The 25,254-nt window shown below is 45.8% G+C and overlaps 1 protein-coding gene across 1 annotated transcript in view; it reads left to right on the top strand.

Annotated features, from left to right (window-relative positions):
- The window catches only part of SIK3 (SIK family kinase 3), a 772,688-nt gene that overhangs the window by 671,972 nt on the left and 75,462 nt on the right, over positions 1 to 25,254 (top strand). Inside the window, exons 19-23 of the mRNA XM_053691386.1 lie at positions 2,902 to 3,008; positions 4,660 to 5,020; positions 12,447 to 13,180; positions 14,236 to 14,402; positions 14,603 to 14,714. Of these exons, the coding sequence (XP_053547361.1) occupies positions 2,902 to 3,008; positions 4,660 to 5,020; positions 12,447 to 13,180; positions 14,236 to 14,402; positions 14,603 to 14,714 (1,481 nt within the window). The remainder of the gene's footprint in view (positions 1 to 2,901; positions 3,009 to 4,659; positions 5,021 to 12,446; positions 13,181 to 14,235; positions 14,403 to 14,602; positions 14,715 to 25,254) is intronic.

The raw sequence follows: 25,254 nt of genomic DNA, 5'->3' as shown, positions 1-25,254 counted from the left end.
TACTGTTGTGGCTACCGGCGAATGGAGGAGGTTGGTGTTGCCTGTGGGTGCTTAAGTAGTTGCTGAAACGGTTGTAGGAGACGGATGTTGGCTAATGATACTGTTGTGTCTGCTGGCGAGTGGAGGAGGGTGGTGTTGCCTGTGGTTACTGAAATAGTGACAAGAGGCTGATATTGGCTGAAAATATTGTTGTGGCTGCCGGCAAGTGGAAGAGGGTGGTGTTACCTGTGGATCCTGAAACGGTTGTAGGAAACGGATGTTGGCTAATGATACTGTTGTAACTGCTGGCAAGTGGAGGAGGGTGGTGTTACCTGTGGGTCATGAAGCAGTTACAAGAGGCTAATATTGGCTGAAGATACTGTTGTGACTGCTGGCGAGTGGGAGGCTGGTGTTACCTGTGGGTCCTGAAACGGTTGCAGGAGCGAATGTTGACTGAAGATACTGTTATGGCTGCCGGCATGTGTATGAGGGTGGTGTTACCTGTGGGTCCTGAAGTGGTTGTAGGAGAAGGGTGTTGGCTGAAGATACTGTTGTGGCTGCCAGCGAGTGGAGGAGGGTGGTTTTATCTGTGGATCCTGAAGCGATTTCAGGAGACTGATGTTGGCTAATGATATTGTTGTGACTGCTGGCGAGTGGAGGAGGGTGGTTGTTACCTGTGGGTCCTTAAGCGGTTGCAGGAGATGGATGTTGGCTAATGATACTGTTGTGACTACTGGCGAGTGGAGGAGAGTGGTGTTACCTGTGAGTCCTGAAGCGGTTAAAGGAGACTGATGTTGGCTGAAGATACTGTTGTGGCTGATGGCGAGTGGGAGGGTGGTGTTACCTATGGTTTCTGAAGCGGTTGCAGGAGACGGATGTTGGCTAATGATACTGTTGTGACTGCTGGCGAGTGGAGGAGAGTGGTGTTACCTGTGAGTCCTGAAGCGGTTGCAGGAGACTGATGTTGGCTGAAGATACTGTTGTGGCTGCTGGCGAGTGGGTTGGACAGTGGTGTTACCTATAGGTCTTGAAGCGGTTGCAGGAGACGGATGTTGGCTAATGATACTGTTGTGACTGCTGGCGAGTGGGAGGGTGGTGTTACCTATGGTTCCTGAAGCGGTTGCAGGAGACGGATGTTGGCTAATGATGCTGTTGTGACTGCTGGCGAGTTGGAGGGTGGTGTTCCCTTTGGGTCCTGAAGCGGTTGCAGGAGACTGGTGTTGGCTGAATATACTGTTGTGACTGCTGGCGAGTGGAAGAGGGTGGTGTGTTACCTGTGAGTCCTGAAGCGGTTGCAGGAGACGGATGTTGGCTAATGATGCTGTTGTGACTGCTGGCGAGTGGAAGAGGATGGTGTTACCTGTGAGTCCTGAAGCAGCTGCAGGAGAATGATGTTGGCTGAAGATACTGTTGTGGCTGCTGGCGAGTGGGAGGAGGGTGGTGTTACCTGTAAATCCTGAAGCGGTTGCAGGAGACTGATGTTGGCTGAAGATACTGTTGTGGCTGCTGGCGAGTGGGAGGACAGTGGTGTTACCTATGGGTCCTGAAGCGGTTGCAGGAGACGGATGTTGGCTAATGATGCTGTTGTGGCTGCTGGCGAGTGGGAGGGTGGTGTTACCTATGGGTCCTGAAGGGGTTGCAGGAGACTGGTGTTGGCTGAATATACTCTTGTGACTGCTGGCGAGTGGAAGAGGGTGGTGTGTTACCTGTGAGTCCTGAAGCGGTTGCAGGAGACGTATGTTGGCAAATGATACTGTTGTGACTGCTGACAAGTGGAGGAGGGTGGTGTTACCTGTGGGTCCTGAGGAGGTTGCAGGAGAAGGATGTTGGCTAATGATACTGCTGTGACTGCTGGCGAGTGGAGGAGAGTGGTGTTACCTGTGTGTTGCAGGAGACTGATGTTGGCTGAAGATACTGTTGTGGCTGCCAGTGAGTGGAAGAGGGTGGTGTTACCTATGGATACTGAAGCGGTTGTAGGAGACTGGTGTTGGCTGAAGATACTGTTGTGGATGCCGTCGAGTAGGCAATGGGGTTACCTGCACATTCTGCTGTTAATTTCTGACTGGCTTAGTGTGGTGCTGGTTGCAGATTCTAATATGGTTACTGAAATGTGGAGAGTGTTTTCCTTTCCATCCCGAAAACCCACCTCTTGCTAATAGGCAGTTACATGGAGATAGGTGGTCTCTTAAGCTTCACAAGTGTAAGTGATTTTGATATGCCTTAGTCTGACACTAGTTTTTCGAAGATGATTTTCATCTTTAGTCCAAATCTGACCCTGTTAGTCCCTGGTACAGAAATTCATTCAGTTCAGAAAGCTGGATGCATTTTGTCTCTCACATTTTTGCTCCAAAAATAATTGTGTTCCTCAGCATTCAAGCCATACCCACTATTTTGTTGTGTTGCTAAGCCCGCAAACCTCTCATGCGGCATGTGAGACTCTGGTTTCTCCTCTCACCTACCAGCAAGCCACCCCAAAAGCAGCTGCTCATAGTGCTGTTGTACGAATAGAAGGAGGACATTTGATGAGGGTGAACTAAAGTTTGGTTATGATAAGTAGACATGTAATGGGTATGGGAGTTTGGATTACCTCCAAGTGCTGTCATTTTTAAATGTTACAATTTATTTATTTACGTTTTCCTCTTGAGTGCAGCCGTTTTGACATTTTGAATCTTTGTACTAGCAGTATGCTCTACCATCACGGCATGCACCCCACTGCAGTGTTGGACTTTGAACCTTCACACTGAGACACGGAGCAGTCTTGTGAGACTTTGGAGCAGTGTTACTTGGGGTGCAAGTGCATTTGGGGTATGCTGCCATGTGGGCATGTTTGCTGGCAGGTATAAAAGCCTTAACCGTTTCAATGGTGTGGATTACTGCCTGTACTGTTTGTTTTCTCAACACTGATCCATCTTTGTCCTTTAGGTTGCGAATTCAACCTTCCAGCCCACCCCCAAATCCAGCCAGCAACCCCCACTTCCGACAGTCAAACAGTCCACCACCATCGTCCAGTGCCATACTACAGCCGCATGGTATGTGTAAACAACATAGACTTTTGTGTTTATATTTGCTATATATATGTGTACATGCGTGTCCTGTGTGTGTACCTCCCGTATACTACAGATACTGTGCATGTGTGTACCTCCTGTATACTACAGATACTGTGTGTGTGTGTACCTCCCGTATACTACAGATACTGTGCATGTGTGTACCTCCTGTATACTACAGATACTGTGTGTGTGTGTACCTCCCGTATACTACAGATACTGTCTGTGTTACTGACGTATGTAGTATACGTCAGGAGCACGCACACACATGCACAGTAGCACGCACAGTGTCTGTAGTATACGTCAGGAGCACGCACACACAGTCTGTAGTATACGCCAGGAACTCACACTGTCTGTAGTATTTGTCAGGAACACACACACACAGTGTCTGTAATATACGTCAGGAACACACACACACAGTGTCTGTAGTATACGTCAGGAGCACACACACTTATAACTGGCACACGACACATCACCTGGCCATATTACTGGCACACGACTCATCATCTGGCCGTATTACTGGCACACGACACATCTCCTGGCTGTATAACTGACACACGAGACATCACCTAGCCGTATAAGTGGCACACCACACATCACCTGGCCGTATAACTGGCACACCACACATCACCTGGCCATATAAGTGGCACACCACACATCACCTGGCCATTTAATTGGCACACCACACATCACTTGGCCATTTAACTGGCACACCACACATCACCTGGCTGTTTAACTGGCACACCACACATCACCTGGCTGTTTAACTGGCACATGACACATCACCTGGCCGTATAACTGGCACATAAAACATCACCTGGCCTTATTGCTGGCACACGACTCATCACCTGGCCGTATTACTGGCACACGACACATCTCCTGGCTGTATAACTGACACACGAGACATCACCTAGCCGTATAAGTGGCACACCACACATCACCTGGCCGTATAACTGGCACACCACACATCACCTGGCCATATAACTGGCACACCACACATAACCTGACTGTATAACTGGCACACCACACATAACCTGACACACCACACATCACCTGGCCATTTAACTGGCACACCACACATCACTTGGCCATTTAACTGGCACACCACACATCACCTGGCTGTTTAACTGGCACACCACACATCACCTGGCTGTTTAACTGGCACATGACACATCACCTGGCCGTATAACTGGCACACCACACATCTCCTGGCCGTATAACTGGCACACCACACATCTCCTGGCCATATAACTGGCACACCACACATAACCTGACACACCACACATCACCTGGCCTTATAACTGGCACACCACACATCACCTGGCCTTATAACCGGCACACCACACATCACCTGGCCATTTAACTGGCACACCCCACATCACTTGGCCATTTAACTGGCACACCACACATCAGCTGGCTGTTTAACTGGCACACCACACATCACCTGGCCATATAACTTGCACATGACACATCACCTGGCCGTATAAATGGCACATGACACATGTCTATCACGCACAATGCCTCAGCCAGTAGTAAGGGTGTGCCCCAGCACATGTGTTAGACATGGGGGCTTCTTTGCAGAATATTATAATTACAGCTCTTTTATGTCATACTTGTTTCACTGTCACATATTTAGGGGGTCCAGCATCCTCTCAGTATCAGGGGATTGCAGCCCACAGTGCTCTATACCAGCCACCCAGCAGTGCGTCACCACCTCCTAATATCACGCTACCACATCTGGGTGTCCAGCAGCAGTCGAGCCAGCAGCAGACATCCCAGCAAGTCACCATTCAGGTTCAAGAACTATCTGAGTTGCCAGGAGCCTCTCGGGGCATGCCAATCACTCAGTGTGGCAATCATATGCAGATTCAGCAGCGAGCAACACTAATGGCTTCTCTGGGAAACTACAGTCATCGGCCACTGTCCAAACAGCTAAGTGCAGACAGTGCTGAGGTGCACAGATACAGGAAGGATGGACACAGCACTGAGGGGCACAGGTAAAGAAAGGATGGGCACAGCACTGAGTGGCACAGGTACAGAACGATGGGCACAGCACTGAGTGGCACAGGTACAGGAAGGATGGGCACAGGTACAGAAGGATGGGCACATCACTGAGGGGTACAGGAATAGAAAGGATGGGCACATCACTGAGGGGCACAGTTACAGAAGGATGGGCACAGCACTGAGGGGCACATGTACAGAAGAATGGACACAGCACTGAGGTGCACAGTTACAGAAATGATGGGCCCAGCACTGAGGGACACAGGTAAAGAATGGATGGGCACAGTACTGAGGGACACCGGTACCAAAGGATGGGGATAGTACTGAGGGACACCGGTACCAAAGGATGGGGACAGTACTGAGGGGCACAGATACAGGAAGGATGTGCACAGCACTGAGGGGCACAGGTACAGGAAGGATGTTCACAGCACTGAGGGGCACAGGTACAGGAAGGATGTGCACAGCACTGAGGGACACAGGTAAAGAAAGGATGGGCACAGTACTGAGGGACACCGGTACCAAAGGCTGGGGACAGTATTGAGGGGACACTGGTACCAAAGGATGGGGACAGTACTGAGGAGCACATATACAGAAAGGATGGGCACAGCACTGAGGGGCACAGATACAGGAAGGCTGGGCACAGCACGGAGGGGCACAGGTACAGAAGGATGGGCACAGCACTGAGAGGCACAGAAGGATGGGCACAGCACTGAGGGGCACAGATACAGGAAGGATAGGCACAGCACTGAGGGGCACAGGTACAGGAAGGATAGGCACAGCACTGAGGGGCACAGGTACAGGAAGGATGGACATGGCACTGAGGGGCACAGGTACAGAAGGATGGGCACATCACTGAGGGGCACAGGTACAGAAAGGATGGGAACAGCACTGAGGGGCACAGGTACAGAAGGATGGGCACAGTACTGAGGGCCACATGTACAGAAGGATGGGCACAGGTACAGAAGGATGGGCACAGTACTGAGGGCCACATGTACAGAAGGATGGGCACAGGTACAGAAAGGATGGACACAGCACTTAGGGGCACAGGTCCAGAAAGGATGGGCACAGCACTGAGGGAAAAAGGTAAAGAAAGGATAGGTATAGTACTGAGGGGCACAGATACAGAAAGGATTGGCACAGCACTGAAGGGCACAGATACAGGAAGGATGGGCACAGCACCGAGGGACACAGATAAAGAAAGGATGGGCACAGTACTGAGGGACACCGGTACCAAAGGATGGGGACAGTACTGAGGGACACCGGTACCAAAGGATGGGGACAGTACTGAGGGGCACATATACAGGGAGGATGGGCACAGCACTGAGGGGCACAGATACAGGAAGCATGGGCACAGCACTGAGGGGCACAGGTACAGGAAGGATGGGCACAGCACTGAGGGGCACAGGTGCAGAAGAATGGACACAGCACTGAGAGGCACAGATACAGGAAGAATGGGCACAGCACTGAGGGACACATATACAGGAAGCATGGGCACAGCACTGAGGGGCACAGGTACAGGAAGGATGGGCACAGCACTGAGGGGCACAGGTGCAGAAGAATGGACACAGCACTGAGGGGCACAGGTGCAGAAGAATGGACACAGCACTGAGGGGCACAGGTACAGAAAGGATGGGCACAGCAAGGCACAAGTACAGAAGGAATAGGCACAGCAGGGCACAAGTACAGAAGGAATAGGCATCGCACTAAGGGGCACAAGTACAGAAGGAATAAGCACAGCAAGGCACAAGTACAGAAGGAATAGGCACAGCAGGGCACAAGTACAGAAGGAATAGGCACAGCAGGGCACAGGTACAGAAGGAATAGGCACAGCAGGGCACAGGTACTGAAGGAATAGGTACAGCAGGGCACAGGTACAGAAGGAATAGGCAGGGCACAGGAACAGAAGGAATAGGCACAGCAGGACACTGGTAGAGAAGAAATAGGCACTGCAGGGCACAGATACAGAAGGAATAGGAACAACATGGCACAGGTACAGAAGGAATGGGCACAGCAGGGCACAAGTACAGAAGGAATAGGCACAGCAGGGCACAGGTACAGAAGGAATGGGCACAGCAGATTACAAGTACATAAGGAATGGGCACAGCATGGCACAGGTACAGAAGGAATGGGCACAGCAAGGGCACAGGTACAGAAAGACTAGGCACAGCAAGGCACAAATACAGAAGAAATGGGCACAGGTACAGAAGGAATAGGCACAGCAGGGCACAGGTACAGAAAGACTAGATGGTACAGAAGAAATAGGTACAGCAGGGCACAGGTACAGAAGAAATAGGCACAGCAGGGCACAGGTACAGAAGAAATAGGCACAACAGGGCACAGTTACAGAAGGTATGGGCATGGCAGGGCGCAAGTACAAAAGGAATAGGCAGGGCACAGGTAAAGAAATAGGCACAGCAGGGCACAGGTACAGAAGGAATAGGTACAGCAGGGCACAGGTACAGAAAGAATAGGCACAGCAGGGCACAGGTAAAGAAATAGGCACAGCAGGGCACAGGTACAGAAGGAATAGGCACAGAAGTGAGGGGCACATGTACAGAAGGAATAGGGACGGCAGGACACAGGTAGAGAAGGAATAGGCACGGTAGGGCACAGGTACAGAAGGAATAGGCACAGCACTGAGGGCACAGTTACAGAAGGAATAGGCACCGCAGGGCACAGGTACAGAAGGGATAGGCACAGCAATGAGGGGCACAGGTACAGAATGAATAGGCACTGCAGTGCACAGGTACAGAAGGAATAGACAGGGCACAGGTACTGAATGAATAGACACAGCAGGGCACAGGTACAGAAGGAATAGGCACGGCAGGGCACAGGTACAGTAGGAATAGGCACAGGTACAGCAGGGCACAAGTACAGAAGGAATAGGCACAGCAGCGCACAAGTACAGAAGGAATGGGCACAGCAGGGCACAAGTACAGTAGCAATAGGTACAGAATGGCACAGGTACAGAAGGAATGGGCACTGCAGGGCACAGGTACAGAAAGACTAGGCACAGATACAGAAGGAATGGGCACAGGAGGGCACAGATACAGAAGGAATAGGCACAGCAGGGCACAGGTACAGAAGGACTAGGTTTAGGTACAGAAGAAATAGGTACGGCAGGGCACAGGTACAGAAGGAATAGGCACAGCAGGGCACAAGTACGGTAGCAATAGGCACATCATGGCACAGGTACGGAAGGAATGGGCACAGCAGGGCACAGGTACAGAAAGACAAGGCACAGATACAGAAGGAATGTGCACAGGAGGGCACAGATACCGAAGGACTAGGTTTAGGTACAGAAGAAATAGGTATGGCAGGGCACAGGCACAGAAGGAATGGGCACAGCAGGGCACAAGTACAATAGCAATAGGCACAGCATGGCACAGGTACAGAAGGAATGGGCACAGATACAGAAGGAATGGGCACAGAAGGGCACAGATACAGAAGGAATAGGCACAGCAGGGCACAGGTACAGAAGGACTAGGTTTAGGTACAGAAAGAATAGGCACAGCAGGGCACAGGTACAGAAGGAATAGGCACAGCAGGGCACAGGTACAGAAGGAATAGGCACAGCAGGGTACAGGTACAGAAGGAATAGGGATAGCAGTGCACAGGTACAGAAGGAATAGGCACAGCAGGGTACAGGTACAGAAGGAATAGGGATAGCAGGGTACAGGTACAGAAGGAATAGGCACAGCAGGGTACAGGTACAGAAGGAATAGGAATAGCAGTGCACAGGTACAGAAGGAATAGGCACAGCAGGGTACAGGTACAGAAGGAATAGGGATAGCAGTGCACAGGTACAGAAGGAATAGGCAGGGCACAGGTACAGAAAGAATAGGGACAGCAGTGCACAGGTACAGAAGGAATAGGCTGGGCACAGGTACAGAATGAATAGGCACAGCAGGGCACAGGTACAGAAGGAATAGGGACAGCAGTGCACAGGTACAGAAGGAATAGACAGGGCACAGGTACAGAATGAATAGGCACAGCAGGGCACAGGTACAGTAGCAATAGGCACAGCATGGCACAGGTACAGAAGGAATGGTCACAGGTACAGAAAGACTAGGCACAGATACAGAAGGAATGGGCACAGGAGGGCACAGATACAGAAGGAATAGGCACAGCAGGGCACAGGTACAGAAGGACTAGGTTTAGGTACAGAAGGAATAGGCACAGCAGGGCACAGGTACAGAATGAATAGGCACAGCACTGAGGGGCACAGTTACAGAATGAATAGGCACAGCAGGGTACAGGTAAAGAAGGAATAGGTACAGCGGGGCACAGGTACAGAAGGAATAGGCACAGCATGGCACAGGTATAGAAGGAGTAGGGACAGCACTTAGTGGCACATGTACAGAAGGAATAGGATCAGAAAGGCGCAAGTACAGAAGGAATAGGCAGGGCACAGATACAGAAGGAACAGACACAGCAGGGCACAGGTACAGAAAAAGTAGGCACAGCAAGGCAAAGGTACAGAAGGAATAGGCACGGCAGGGCACAGGTAGAGGCACAGGTAGAGAAGGAATAGGCACAGCAGGGCACAGGTACTGAAGGAATAGGTACAGCAGGGCACAGGTACAGAAGGAATAGGCACAGCAGGACACAAGTACAGTAGAAATAGGCACAGCAGGGCACAGGTACTAAAAGAATAGGTACAGCAGGGCACGGTACAGAAGGAATAGGCACAGCAGGACACTGGTACAGAAGAAATAGGCACGGCAGGGCACAGATACAGAAGGAATAGGAACAACATGGCACAGGTACAGAAGGAATAGGCACAGGTACAGCAGGGCGTAAGTACAGAAGGAATAGGCACAGCAGGGCACAAGTACAGAAGGAATAGGCACAGCAGGGCCCAGGTACAGAAGGAATGGGCACAACAGATTACAAGTGCATAAGGAATGGGCACAGCATGGCACAGGTACAGAAAGACTAGGCGCAGCAAGGCACAGATACAGAAGAAATGGGCACAGGAGGGCAGAGGTACAGAAGGAATAGGCACAGCAGGGCATAGGTACAGAAAGACTAGATTCAGGTACAGAAGAAATAGATACAGCAGGGCACAGGTACAGAAGGAATAGGCACAGCAGAGCACAGGTACAGAAGAAATAGGCACAACAGGGCACAAGTACAGAAGGAATAGGCACAGGTACAGCAGGACGTAATTACAGAAGGAATAGGCACTGCAGTGCAAAGGTACAGAAGGAATAGACAGGGCACAGGTACAGAATGAATAGACACAGCAGGGCACAGGTGCAGAATAAATAGGCACAGCAGGGCACAGGTACAGAAGGAATAAGCACGGCAGGGCACAGGTACAGAAGGAATATGCACGGCAGGGCACAGGTACAGAAGGAATAGGCACGGCAGAGCACAGGTACAGAAGGAATAGGCACGGCAGAGCACAGGTACAGAAGGAATAGGCATGGCAGGGAACAGGTACAGAAGGAATAGGCATTGCAGGGCACAGGTACAGAAGGAATAGGCATGGCAGGGCACAGGTACAGAAGGAATAGGCATTGCAGGGCACAGGTACAGAAGGAATAGGCACGGCAGGGCACAGGTACAGAAGGAATGAGCACAGCAGGGCACAGGTACAGAAAGACTAGGCACAGATACAGAAGGAATGGGCACAGGAGGACCCAGATACAGAAGGAATAGGCAAAGCAGGGCACAGTTACAGAAAGACTAGGCACAGATACAGAAGGAATGGGCACAGGAGGGCACAGATACAGAAGGAATAAGCACAGCAGGGCACAGGTACAGAAGGACTAAGTTTAGGTACAGAAGAAATAGTTACGGCAGGGCACAAGTACAGAAGGAATATGCACAGCAGGGCACAGGTACAGAAAGAATAGGCACAGCAGAGCACAGGTACAGAAGGAATAGGCACAGCACTGAGGGGCATAGGTGCAGAAGGAATAGGCACGGCAGGGCACAGGTACAGAAGGAATAGGCAGGGCACAGGTACAGAAGGAATAGGCACAGCAGGGCACAGGTGCAGAATAAATAGGTACAGCAGGGCACAGATACAGAAGGAATAGGCACAACAGAGCACAGGTACAGAAGGAATAGGCACAGCAGGGTACAGGTAAAGAAGGAATAGGTACAGCAGGGCACAGGTACAGAAGGAATAGGCACAGCATGGCACAGGTATAGAAGGAGTAGGAACAGCACTTAGTGGCACAGGTACAGAAGGAATAGGCACAGCAAGGCGCAAGTACAGAAGGAATAGGCAGGGCACAGGTACAGAAGGAACAGGCACAGCAGGACACAGGTACAGAAGGAACAGGCACAGCAGGGCACAGGTACAGAAGGAATAGGCACAGAAGTGAGGGGCACAGGTACAGAATGAATAGACACAGCAGTGCACAGGTGCAGAATAAATAGGCACAGCAGGGCACAGGTACAGCAGGGCGTAAGTATAGAAGGAATAGGCACAGCAGGGCACAAGTACAGAAGGAATGGGCACAGCAGGGCACAAGTACAGTAGAAATAGGCGCAGCATGGCACAGGTACAGAAGGAATGGGCACAGGTACAGAAAGACTAGGTACAGATACAGAAGGAATGGGCACAGGAGGGCACAGGTACAGAAGGAATAGGCACAGCAGGGCACAGTTACAGAAGGACTAGGTTTAGGTACAGAAGAAATAGGTATGGCAGGGCACAGGTACAGAAGGAATAGGCATCGCAGGGCACAGGTACAGAAGGAATAGTCACAACAGGGCACAGGTACAGAAGGAATAGGCACAACAGGGCACAGGTACAGAAGGAATAGGCACAGCAGGGCACAGGTACAGAATGAATAAGCACAGCAGGGTACAGGTAAAGAAGGATTAGGTACAGCAGGGCACAGGTACAGAAGGAATAGGCACAGCAGGGCACAGGTATAGAAGGAGTAGGCACAGCAGGGCGCAAGTACAGAAGGAATAGGCAGAGCACAGGTACAGAATGAATAGGCACAGCAGGGCACGGGTACAGAATGAATAGGCACAGCAGGGCACAGGTACAGAAGGAATAGGCACGGCAGGGCACAGGTACAGAAGGAATAGTCACAGCACTGAGGGGCACAGGTACAGAATGAATAGGCACAGCAGGGCACAGGTACAGAATGAATAGGCACAGCAGGGTACAGGTACAGAAGGAATAAGCACAGAAGGAATAGGCACAGCAGGGCACAGGTACAGAATGAATTGCCACAGCAGGGCACAGGTATAGAAGGAATTGGCACATCAGGGCACAGGTACAGAAGGAATAGGCAGGGCACAGGTACAGAAGGAATAGGCACAGCAGGGAACAGGTATACCGGATCACAGATGCCATCTACACCTTAAGGCTGTAAGACTCATTATGTGTCGGACACATGGGTGAGTTTTAAGACGTGGCACTAAAAGCTGTCTTCTTCTTTTTTTCAGTGGGAATATTGGCTTCACACCCTGTACAAATTATGCTCAGACTCACTTGCATCCCCATGTTTTCACTGACCATCCGCACGCGTCCTCTGCCGTCTACTCCTCCACGGGGGCAACAGGATACACACAAGCTCTAAAAGTTCCCCAACTGGAGCAGTATTCTGGCTTTTCTGCCTCTTCACAGCAGAACTATTCCCCATCCTCTCTTCAGCAGGCCCTGCTCTCCCCTACCCCGGGCACCTATCCCCGGCATCACCAGCAGCTGCCACACATTCTGCAGGGTCTGCTCTCCCCTCGCCATTCCCTGACAGGGCATACAGATGTGCGCCTGCCCCCCGCTGACTTTATGCAGCTCATCAAACAGCACCAGCAGCAGCAACAGGAGTTACAGGAACTCTTTAGCTCACAACTGAGCCAGGTGGACTCAGGGAACCTTCCATACCAGACTGCTACAGAACCCTATCACCATCCCCAGCACCTCCTCCAGATCCGTGCACCCACCACAGCGTCACCACCCAGATACCACCCAACCATGCTGCACACAGAGAGCATGGAGGAGGACTGTTCTGTAGAGGGGCAACAGGATTGTGAGCCAGAGATGGGTAGAATTTTGGCCACACCAGTTCAGGAGAGCAGGCAAGGGGATGGAGAGCTGGGTGCTCTGGTACTTGATGAGCAAGCTATTGGGGCACAGCAGTATCAGCCGTCATACAGCCGGACCAAGACAACCAGCAGAGGTAAGTGCATGTGCAGTGTTATCTTTCGTGTGCAGCCTGGTTATTTATCTGCACAATAAGTGCTTGCACCTACAAATATAGCAAAATCCTCATAAACTCTTTCTGATAGTAGCTAAAGGTTCCCAGATATTGTCTCACTGCTCGCTAGTGAATAATTATTAGCCAATGTATGTATTTATGGGTTGGGGGCAGTAAGGTAGCTGAAAGGAGTACCTAGGAGTTATTAGAAGTTATTGGGAGACCTATGTGAGTAGCAGGGTAGGGTATAGTGGGATTATGGGTAGTTACTGAGGGACCTATGTGAGTAGCAGGATAGGGTATAGGGGGATTATGGGTTGTTACTGAGGGACCTATGGAAGTAGCAGGGTAGGGGGATTATTGGTATGAATCCATACAGCAGCACTTTTAAATAAAATAGTCCCTTATTTACAGCAGGGTCACATAGGTAAGCAACGTTTCAGGCCTCAAGCCCTTAGTCATGCTGTATGTGGATTCATGACAGAAGGCTGGACAGCATCCTTGTCAGCGAGCACTACACTGGAGGTGCTATGCTTGGTTGGAGTTGTGTGTTGGGGATTATGGGTAGTTACTGAGAGACCCATAATGAGTAGCAGGGTAAGGTACAGTGGAATTATGGGTAGTTACTGAGGGACCTATGTGAGTAGCAGGGTAGGGTTCAGGGGGATTATGGGTAGTTACTGAGGGACCTATGTGAGTAGCAGGGTAGGGTACAGTGAGATTATGGGTACTAACTGAACGACCTAAGTGAGTAGCAAGGTAGGGTACAGGGGGATTATGGGTATTTACTAAGGGACCTATGTGAGTAGCAGAGTATGGTACAGGGGGATTATGGGTAGTTACTGAGGGACCTATGTGAGTAGCAGGGTTAAGTACAGGGGGATTATGGGTAGTTACTGAGGGGCTCTGTGCTCTAGATATTAGAATCTTTTTTCAAAGACTACATCTGAGCTTAATGTTGCCTGTTGAATTTGGGATGATTGTGAAATAACATGCACAATGAGTAAAGTGTTTTTATTTGTTTGTTTTTAAATAAGAATCAAGCCCATTGACGACTTGTATGGATAGAGTCTCCCATCCTGAGGGCATGGAGGTTCCAGACCACAATGGTGTACCTTACTCCCCCAGACCCTCCCCCAGCGATCACCCACGTACTAGGATGCTCCAGCGGCACCATACTATTCAGACCAGCGATGATGCCTATGTATGTTGGCACAAGGAACGAAAGGGGCTGTGGGAGGGACACTGAATATCTGGATGAGAAGTGTAGGGCATGGTATAATGAAGGCGATGGCTAATAAAAAGGAAACCAGAGGTTTCTGGGTGGGGATATTGAGCTCTAAAGTATTTTGCCATGGTGGGTCCTGGTTGTTGTCCTGTACTGACCACTTCTGTTCCTCTTAGGTGCAGCTGGATAACTTAACTGGGATGAGTTTAGTGGCGGGCAAAGCTCTCAGTTCGGCTCGCATGTCTGATGTCGTACTGAGCCCTCAACATCATGATGGTGACACAGAGGGTGAGCACTTCACCTGAGCTGCAGTCTCTTCCATCATCTTTTTCACAGCATCAGTTTCCTCTTCCTTATCCCTCAATCATCTGTCTCACACAATCAGTTTCCTCTTCCTTATCCCTCCATCATCTGTTTCACACAATCAGTTTCCCCTTCCTTATCCCTCCATCTTCTGTCTCACACCGTCAGTTTCCTCCTCCTTATCCCTCCATCTTCTGACTCACACCATCAGTTTCCTCTTCCTTATCCCTCCATCTTCTGACTCACACCATCAGTTTCCTCTTCCTTATCCCTCCATCTTCTGTCTCACACCGTCAGTTTCCTCCTCCTTATCCCTCCATCATCTGTCTCACACCGTCCATTTCCTCTTCCTTATCCCTCCATCATCTGTCTCACACAATCAGTTTCCCCTTCCTTATCCCTCCATCTTCTGTCTCACACCGTCAGTTTCCTCCTCCTTATCCCTCCATCATCTGTCTCACACCATCAGTTTCCTCTTCCTTATCCCTCCATCTTTTGTCTCACACCGTCAGTTTCCTCCTCCTTATCCCTCCATCATCTGTCTCACACCGTCAGTTTCCTCTTCCTTATCCCTACATCATCTGTCTCACACCATCAGTTTCCTCTTCCTTATCCTTCCATCTTCTGTCTCACACCGTCAGTTTCCTCTTCCTTATCCCTCCATCATCTGTCTCACACCATCAGTTTCCTCTTCCTTATCCTTCCATCTTCTGTCTCACACAATCAGTTTCCTCTTCCTTATCCCTCCATCATCTGTCTCACACCATCAGTTTCCTCTTCCTTATCCCTCCATCTTCTGTCTCACACCGTCAGTTTCCTCTTCCTTATCCCTCCATCTTCTGTCTCACACCGTCAGTTTCCTCTTCCTTATCCTTCCATCTTCTGTCTCACACCGTCAGTTTCCTCTTCCTTATCCTTCCATCATCTGTCTCACACCGTCAGTTTCCTCTTCCTTATCCTTCCATCTTCTGTCTCACACCGTCAGTTTCCTCCTCCTTATCCCTCCATCATCTGTCTCACACTGTCAGTTTCCTCTTCCTTATCCCTCCATCTTCTGTCTCACACCGTCAGTTTCCTCTTCCTTATCCCTACATCATCTGTCTCACACCATCAGTTTCCTCTTCCTTATCCTTCCGTCTTCTGTCTCACACCGTCAGTTTCCTCCTCCTTATCCCTCCATCATCTGTCTCACACCATCAGTTTCCTCTTCCTTATCCCTCCATCATCTGTCTCACACCATCAGTTTCCTCTTCCTTATCCCTCCATCATCTGTCTCACACCATCAGTTTCCTCTTCCTTATCCCTCCATCATCTGTCTCACACCATCAGTTTCCTCTTCCTTATCCCTCCATCTTCTGTCTCACACCGTCAGTTTCCTCTTCCTTATCCCTCCATCATCTGTCTCACACAATCAGTTTCCTCTTCCTTATCCCTCCATCTTCTGTCTCACACAATCAGTTTCCCCTTCCTTATCCCTCAATCAATTTCCTCTCTATCATCAGTCTCACACTGTCACTTTCCTCTCTATCGCTTTATCATCTGTCTCACACACCATCAGTTTCCTCTCTCGCTCTATCGTCTCTCACACCGTCAGTTTCCTCCTCCTTATCCCTCCGTCTTCTGTCTCACACCATCAGTTTCCTCTTCCTTATCCCTCCATCTTCTGTCCCACACCATCAGTTTCCTCTTCCTTATCCCTACATCATTTGTCTCACACCATCAGTTTCCTCTTCCTTATCTCTCCATCATCTGTCTCACACCATCAGTTTCCTCTTCCTTATCCCTCCATCTTCTGTCTCACACCATCAGTTTCCCCTTCCTTATTCCTCCATCATCTGCCTCACACCATCAGTTTCCTCTTCCTTATCCCTCCATCATCTGTCTCACACCGTCAGTTTCCCCTTCCTTATCCCTCCATCATCTGTCTCACACCGTCAGTTTCCCCTTCCTTATCCCTCCATCATCTGTCTCACACCGTCAGTTTCCCCTTCCTTATCCCTCCATCATCTGTCTCACACCATCAGTTTCCCCTTCCTTATCCCTCCATCATCTGTCTCACACAATCAGTTTCCTCTTCCTTATCCCTCCATCATCTGTCTCACACCGTCAGTTTCCTCTTCCTTATCCCTCCATCATCTGTTCCACACCTTCAGTTTCTTCTTCCTTATCCCTTCATCATCTGTCTCACACCATCAGTTTCCTCTTCCTTATCCTTCCATCATCTGTCTCACACAATCAGTTTCCTCTTCCTTATCCCTCCATCATCTGTTCCACACCTTCAGTTTCTTCTTCCTTATCCCTCCATCATCTGTCTCACACAATCAGTTTCCTCTTCCTTATCCCTCCATCATCTGTCTCTATCACTCTATCATCTGTCTCACACGTCACTTTCCTCTATATCATCTGTCTCACACGTCCCTTTCCTCTATATCATCTGTCTCACACTGTCACTTTCCTCTCTATCCCTCTATCATCTGTGTCACACTGTCACTTTCCTCTATATCATCTGTCTCACACTGTCACTTTCCTCTCTATCACTCTATCATCTGTCTCACACCGTCACTTTCCTCTGCATTGCTCTATCATCTGTTTCACACTGTCACTTTCCTCTCTTTCGCTTTATCATCTGTTTCACATCATCACTTTCCTCTCTATCCCTCTATCATTTGTCTCACACTGTCACTTTCCTCTCTATCCCTCTATCATCTGTCTCACACTGTCACTTTTCTCTCTATCGCTCTATCATCTGTCTCACACTGTCACTTTTCTTTCTATCGCTCTATCATCTGTCTCACACATCACTTTCTTCTCATCTGTCTCACACTGTCACTTTCCTCTATCGCTCTATCATCTGTCTCACACTGTCACTTTCCTCTCTATCGCTCTATCATCTGTCTCACACTGTCACTTTCCTCTCTATCCCTCTATCATCTGTCTCACATCATCACTTTCCTCTCTATCCCTCTATCATCTGTCTCACACTGTCACTTTCCTCTCTATCCCTCTATCATCTGTCTCACACTGTCACTTTCCTCTCTATCGCTCTACCATCTGTCTCACACAATTTCTTTCCTCTCTATCGCTCTATCATCTGTCTCACACCGTCACTTTCCTCTCTATCGCTCTATCATCTGTCTCACACTGTCACTTTCCTCTCTATCCATCTATCATCTGTCTCACACCGTCACTTCCCTCTCTATCATCTGTCTCACACTGTCACTTTCCTCTCTATCATCTGTCTCACACTGTCACTTTCCTCTCTATCCCTCTATCATCTGTCTCACACTGTCACTTTTCTCTCTATCGCTCTATCATCTGTCTCACACTGTCACTTTTCTTTCTATCGCTCTATCATCTGTCTCACACATCACTTTCTTCTCATCTGTCTCACACTGTCACTTTCCTCTATCGCTCTATCATCTGTCTCACACTGTCACTTTCCTCTCTATCGCTCTATCATCTGTCTCACACTGTCACTTTCCTCTCTATCCCTCTATCATCTGTCTCACATCATCACTTTCCTCTCTATCCCTCTATCATTTGTCTCACACTGTCACTTTCCTCTCTATCCCTCTATCATCTGTCTCACACTGTCACTTTCCTCTCTATCGCTCTACCATCTGTCTCACACAATTTCTTTCCTCTCTATCGCTCTATCATCTGTCTCACACCGTCACTTTCCTCTCTATCGCTCTATCATCTGTCTCACACTGTCACTTTCCTCTCTATCCATCTATCATCTGTCTCACACCGTCACTTCCCTCTCTATCATCTGTCTCACACTGTCACTTTCCTCTCTATCATCTGTCTCACACTGTCACTTTCCTCTCTATCCCTCTATCATCTGTCTCACACTGTCACTTTCCTCTCTATCGCTCTATCATCTGTCTCACACTGTCACTTTCCTCTATATCATCTGTCTCAAACTGTCACTTTCCTCTCTATCCCTCTATCAGCTGTCTCACACCGTCACTTTCCTCTCTATCACTCTATCATCTGTCTCACACTGTCACTTTCCTCTCTATTGCTCTACCATCTGTCTCACACGATTCCTTTCCTCTCTATCGCTCTATCATCTGTCTCACACCGTCACTTTCCTCTCTATCATCTGTCTCCATCACTTTCCTCTCTATCGCTCTATCATCTGTCTCACACTGTCACTTTCCTCTCTATCCCTCTATCATTTGTGTCACACGTCACTTTCCTCTCTATCGCTCTATCATCTGTCTCACACTGTCACTTTCCTCTATATCATCTGTCTCATACTGTCACTTTCCTCTCTATCCCTCTATCATCTGTCTCACACTGTCACTTTCCTCTATATCATCTGTCTCACACTGTCACTTTCCTCTCTATCCCTCTATCATCTGTCTCACACTGTCACTTTCCTCTCTATCATTCTATCATCTGTCTCACACTGTCCCTTTCCTCTATATCATCTGTCTCACACGTCCCTTTCCTCTATATCATCTGTCTCACACTGTCACTTTCCTCTGTATCACTCTATCATCTGTCTCACACTGTCACTTTCCTCTCTATCGCTCTATCATCTGTCTCACACCGTCACTTTCCTCTCTATCATCTGTCTCACTCCATCACTTTCCTCTCTATCCCTCTATCATCTGTCTCACACTGTCACTTTCCTCTCTATCGCTCTATCATTTGTCTCACACGTCACTTTCCTCTCTATCCCTCTATCATCTGTCTCAAACTGTCACTTTCCTCTCTATCATCTGTCTCACACTGTCACTTACCTCTCTATCGCTCTATTATTTGTCTCACACGTCACTTTCCTCTCTATCATTCTATCATCTGTCTCACACGTCACTTTCCTCTCTATCGCTCTACCATCTGTCTCACACGATTTCATTCCTCTCTATCATCTGTCTCACACCGTCACTTTCCTCTCTATAGCTCTATCATCTGTCTCACACTGTCACTTTCTATCGCTCTATCATCTGTCTCACACTGTCACTTTCCTCTCTATCGCTCTATCATCTGTCTCACATTGTCACTTTCTATCGCTCTATCATCTGTCTCACACTGTCACTTTCCTCTCTATCCCTCTATCATCTGTCTCACACTGTCACTTTCCTCTCTATCGCTCTATCATCTGTCTCACACTGTCACTTTCCTCTCTATCCCTCTATTATCTGTCTCACATCATCACTTTCCTCTCTATCCCTCTATCATCTGTCTCACACTGTCACTTTCTTCTCTATCCCTCTATCATCTGTCTCACACTGTCACTTTCCTCTCTATCGCTCTACCATCTGTCTCACACAATTTCTTTCCTCTCTATCGCTCTATCATCTGTCTCACACCGTCACTTTCCTCTCTATCGCTCTATCATCTGTCTCACACTGTCACTTTCCTCTCTATCCATCTATCATCTGTCTCACACTGTCACTTTCCTCTCTATCATCTGTCTCACACTGTCACTTTCCTCTCTATCGCTCTATCATCTGTCTCACACGTCACTTTCCTCTCTGTCCTTCTATCATCTGTCTCACACTGTCACTTTCCTCTCTATCATCTGTCTCACACTGTCACTTTCCTCTCTATCATCTGTCTCACACTGTCATTTTCCTCTCTATCCCTCTATCATCTGTCTCACACTATCACTTTCCTCTCTTTCCCTCTATCATCTGTCTCACACTGTCACTTTCCTCTCTATCCCTCTATCATCTGTCTCACACCATCACTTTCCTCTCTATCCCTCTATCATCTGTCTCACACTGTCATTTTCTTCTATTGCTCTATCATCTGTCTCACATCATCACTTTCCTCTCTATCGCTCTATCATCTGTCTCACACTTCACTTTCCTCTCTATCATCTGTCTCACAACGTCAGTGAGTACTAGTGTGTGTCTCTAGCCCTTATACCTAGCTGTTTTTGTGGCTGCCTCTAATGCCTTTGCTCATGTTCTTGTCTGTATATTTATATATAGTAATATATATTTTTTTCTGCTGTTTCACGTTCTTTCCTACTTTTCCTCACAGCTGGTTTTCTTTCTGTTCCAGCCCAGTACTATTCGGTTAAGCACAAACACATAAGCTAATTACTTGCATTAGATCCCGCGTCAAGCAGTAGCTTAGGGAGTATGGCAGCAGCTGTATACTACACATAGGTATATAGGGCACTCTAAGGCAGTTTAGCTATCTGCTGGGTTTACCCTTCAACCTCTATTACTTGCCCCTCCCTGTGCACAAGGCTGAGCCTTGTTATATCAGAGAAAAAATTATACTTATAAAGGAGATACACCGTTATAGTATACAGTATAAATGGGAGACACATAGTTATAGTATAAGTATACAGTATAAATGGGAGACACATAGTTACAGTATAAGTATACAGTATAAAGGAGAGACACATAGTTACAGTATAAGTATACAGTATAAAGGAGAGACACATAGTTACAGTATAAGTATACAGTATAAAGGAGAGACACATAGTTACAGTATAAGTATACAGTATAAAGGAGAGACACATAGTTACAGTATAAGTATACAGTATAAAGGAGAGACACATAGTTACAGTATAAGTATGCAGTATAAATGAGACACATAGTTACAGTATAAGTATACAGTATAAAGGAGGGACACCGTTACAGTATATGTATACAGTATAAATGAGAGACACAGTTACAGGATACGTATACAGTATAAATGAGAGACACAGTTACAGGATGCGTATACAGGATAAATGAGAGACACATAGTTACTGTATAAGTATAAAGGATAAGTATACAGTATAAAGGAGAGACACATAGTTACAGTATAAGTATACAGTATAAAGGAGAGACACATAGTTACTGTATAAGTATGCAGTATAAAGGAGAGACACATAGTTACAGTATAAGTATGCAGTATAAAGGAGAGACACATAGTTACAGTATAAGTATACAGTATAAAGGAGAGACACATAGTTAAAGTATAAGTATACAGTATAAAGGAGAGACACAGTTACAGGATAAGTATACAGTATAAAGGAGAGACACATAGTTACATAATAAGTATAAAGGATAAGTATACAGTATAAATGAGAAACACATAGTTACTGTATAAGTATAAAGAATAAGTATACAGTATAAAGGAGAGACACATAGTTACAGTATAAGTATACAGTATAAAGGAGAGACACATAGTTACTGTATAAGTATACAGTATAAAGGAGAGACACATAGTTACAGTATAAGTATACAGTATAAAGGAGAGACACACAGTTACAGTATAAGTATACAGTATAAAGGAGAGACACACAGTTACAGTATAAGTATACAGTATAAAGGAGAGACACATAGTTACAGTATAAGTATAAAGGATACGTGTACAGTATAAAGGAGAGACACATAGTTACAGTATAAGTATACAGTATAAAGGAGAGACACATAGTTACAGTATAAGTATACAGTATAAAGGAGAGACACATAGTTACAGTATAAGTATACAGTATAAAGGAGAGACACAGTTACAGTATAAGTATACAGTATAAAGGAGAGACACATAGTTACAGTATAAGCATACAGTATAAAGGAGAGACACAGAGTTACAGTATAAGTATACAGTATAAAGGAGAGACACAGTTACAGTATAAGTATACAGTATAAAGGAGAGACACACAGTTACAGTATAAGTATACAGTATAAAGGAGAGACACAGTTACAGTATAAGTATACAGTATAAAGGAGAGACACAGTTACAGTATAAGTATACAGTATAAAGGAGAGACACACAGTTACAGTATAAGTATACAGTATAAAGGAGAGACACATAGTTACAGTATAAGTATACAGGATAAGTATACAGTATAAAGGAGAGACACATAGTCACAGTATAAGTATACAGTATAAAGGAGAGACACATAGTTACATAATAAGTATAAAGGATAACTATACAGTATAAAGGAGAGACACATAGTTACAGTATAAGTATACAGTATAAAGGAGAGACACATAGTTACTGTATAAGTATACAGTATAAAGGAGAGACACATAGTTACAGTATAAGTATACAGTATAAAGGATAAGTATACAGTATAAAAGAGAGACACATAGTTACAGTATAAGTATACAGTATAAAGGAGAGACACATTGTTACAGTATAAGTATACAGTATAAAGGAGAGACACATAGTTACAGTATAAGTATACAGTATAAAGGAGAGACACATAGTTACAGTATAAGTATGCAGTATAAATGAGACACATAGTTACAGTATAAGTATACAGTATAAAGGAGGGACACCGTTACAGTATATGTATACAGTATAAATGAGAGACACAGTTACAGGATACGTATACAGTATAAATGAGAGACACAGTTACAGGATGCGTATACAGGATAAATGAGAGACACATAGTTACTGTATAAGTATAAAGGATAAGTATACAGTATAAAGGAGAGACACATAGTTACAGTATAAGTATACAGTATAAAGGAGAGACACATAGTTACTGTATAAGTATGCAGTATAAAGGAGAGACACATAGTTACAGTATAAGTATGCAGTATAAAGGAGAGACACATAGTTACAGTATAAGTATACAGTATAAAGGAGAGACACATAGTTAAAGTATAAGTATACAGTATAAAGGAGAGACACAGTTACAGGATAAGTATACAGTATAAAGGAGAGACACATAGTTACATAATAAGTATAAAGGATAAGTATACAGTATAAATGAGAAACACATAGTTACTGTATAAGTATAAAGAATAAGTATACAGTATAAAGGAGAGACACATAGTTACAGTATAAGTATACAGTATAAAGGAGAGACACATAGTTACTGTATAAGTATACAGTATAAAGGAGAGACACATAGTTACAGTATAAGTATACAGTATAAAGGAGAGACACACAGTTACAGTATAAGTATACAGTATAAAGGAGAGACACACAGTTACAGTATAAGTATACAGTATAAAGGAGAGACACATAGTTACAGTATAAGTATAAAGGATACGTGTACAGTATAAAGGAGAGACACATAGTTACAGTATAAGTATACAGTATAAAGGAGAGACACATAGTTACAGTATAAGTATACAGTATAAAGGAGAGACACATAGTTACAGTATAAGTATACAGTATAAAGGAGAGACACAGTTACAGTATAAGTATACAGTATAAAGGAGAGACACATAGTTACAGTATAAGCATACAGTATAAAGGAGAGACACAGAGTTACAGTATAAGTATACAGTATAAAGGAGAGACACAGTTACAGTATAAGTATACAGTATAAAGGAGAGACACACAGTTACAGTATAAGTATACAGTATAAAGGAGAGACACAGTTACAGTATAAGTATACAGTATAAAGGAGAGACACAGTTACAGTATAAGTATACAGTATAAAGGAGAGACACACAGTTACAGTATAAGTATACAGTATAAAGGAGAGACACATAGTTACAGTATAAGTATACAGGATAAGTATACAGTATAAAGGAGAGACACAGTTACAGTATAAGTATACAGTATAAAGGAGAGACACATAGTTACAGTATAAGTATACAGTATAAAGGAGAGACACACAGTCACAGTATAAGTATACAGTATAAAGGAGAGACACATAGTTACATAATAAGTATAAAGGATAATTATACAGTATAAAGGAGAGACACATAGTTACAATATACGTATACAGTATAAAGGAGAGACACATAGTTACAGTATAAGTATACAGTATAAAGGAGAGACACATAGTTACAGTATAAGTATACAGTATAAAGGAGAGACACACAGTCACAGTATAAGTATACAGTATAAAGGAGAGACATATAGTTACATAATAAGTATAAAGGATAAGTATACAGTATAAAGGAGAGACACATAGTTACAGTATAAGCATACAGTATAAAGGAGAGACACAGAGTTACAGTATAAGTATACAGTATAAAGGAGAGACACAGTTACAGTATAAGTATACAGTATAAAGGAGAGACATACAGTTACAGTATAAGTATACAGTATAAAGGAGAGACACATAGTTACAGTATAAGTATACAGGATAAGTATACAGTATAAAGGAGAGACACAGTTACAGTATAAGTATAAAGGATAAGTATACAATATAAAGGAGAGACACATAGTTACTGTATAAGTATACAGTTTAAAGGAGAGACACAGTTACAGGATAAGTATAAAGGAGAGACACATAGTCACAGTATAAGTATACAGTATAAAGGAGAGACACATAGTTACATAATAAGTATAAAGGATAACTATACAGTATAAAGGAGAGACACATAGTTACAGTATAAGTATACAGTATAAAGGAGAGACACATAGTTACAGTATAAGTATACAGTATAAAGGAGAGACACATAGTTACAGTATAAGTATACAGTATAAAGGATAAGTATACAGTATAAAAGAGAGACACATAGTTACAGTATAAGTATGAAGGATTAGTAGTATACAGTATAAAGGAGAGACACATAGTTACATAATAAGTATAAAGGATACGTATACAGTATAAATGAGAAACACATAGTTACTGTATAAGTATAAAGAA

This window comes from Bombina bombina, chromosome 8 (genome assembly GCF_027579735.1).
Source record: "Bombina bombina isolate aBomBom1 chromosome 8, aBomBom1.pri, whole genome shotgun sequence".
In the NCBI taxonomy this organism is placed as follows: domain Eukaryota; kingdom Metazoa; phylum Chordata; class Amphibia; order Anura; family Bombinatoridae; genus Bombina; species Bombina bombina.
Note: the sequence above shows the minus strand (reverse complement) of the source record. Positions and strands in the feature narration are given on the sequence as shown.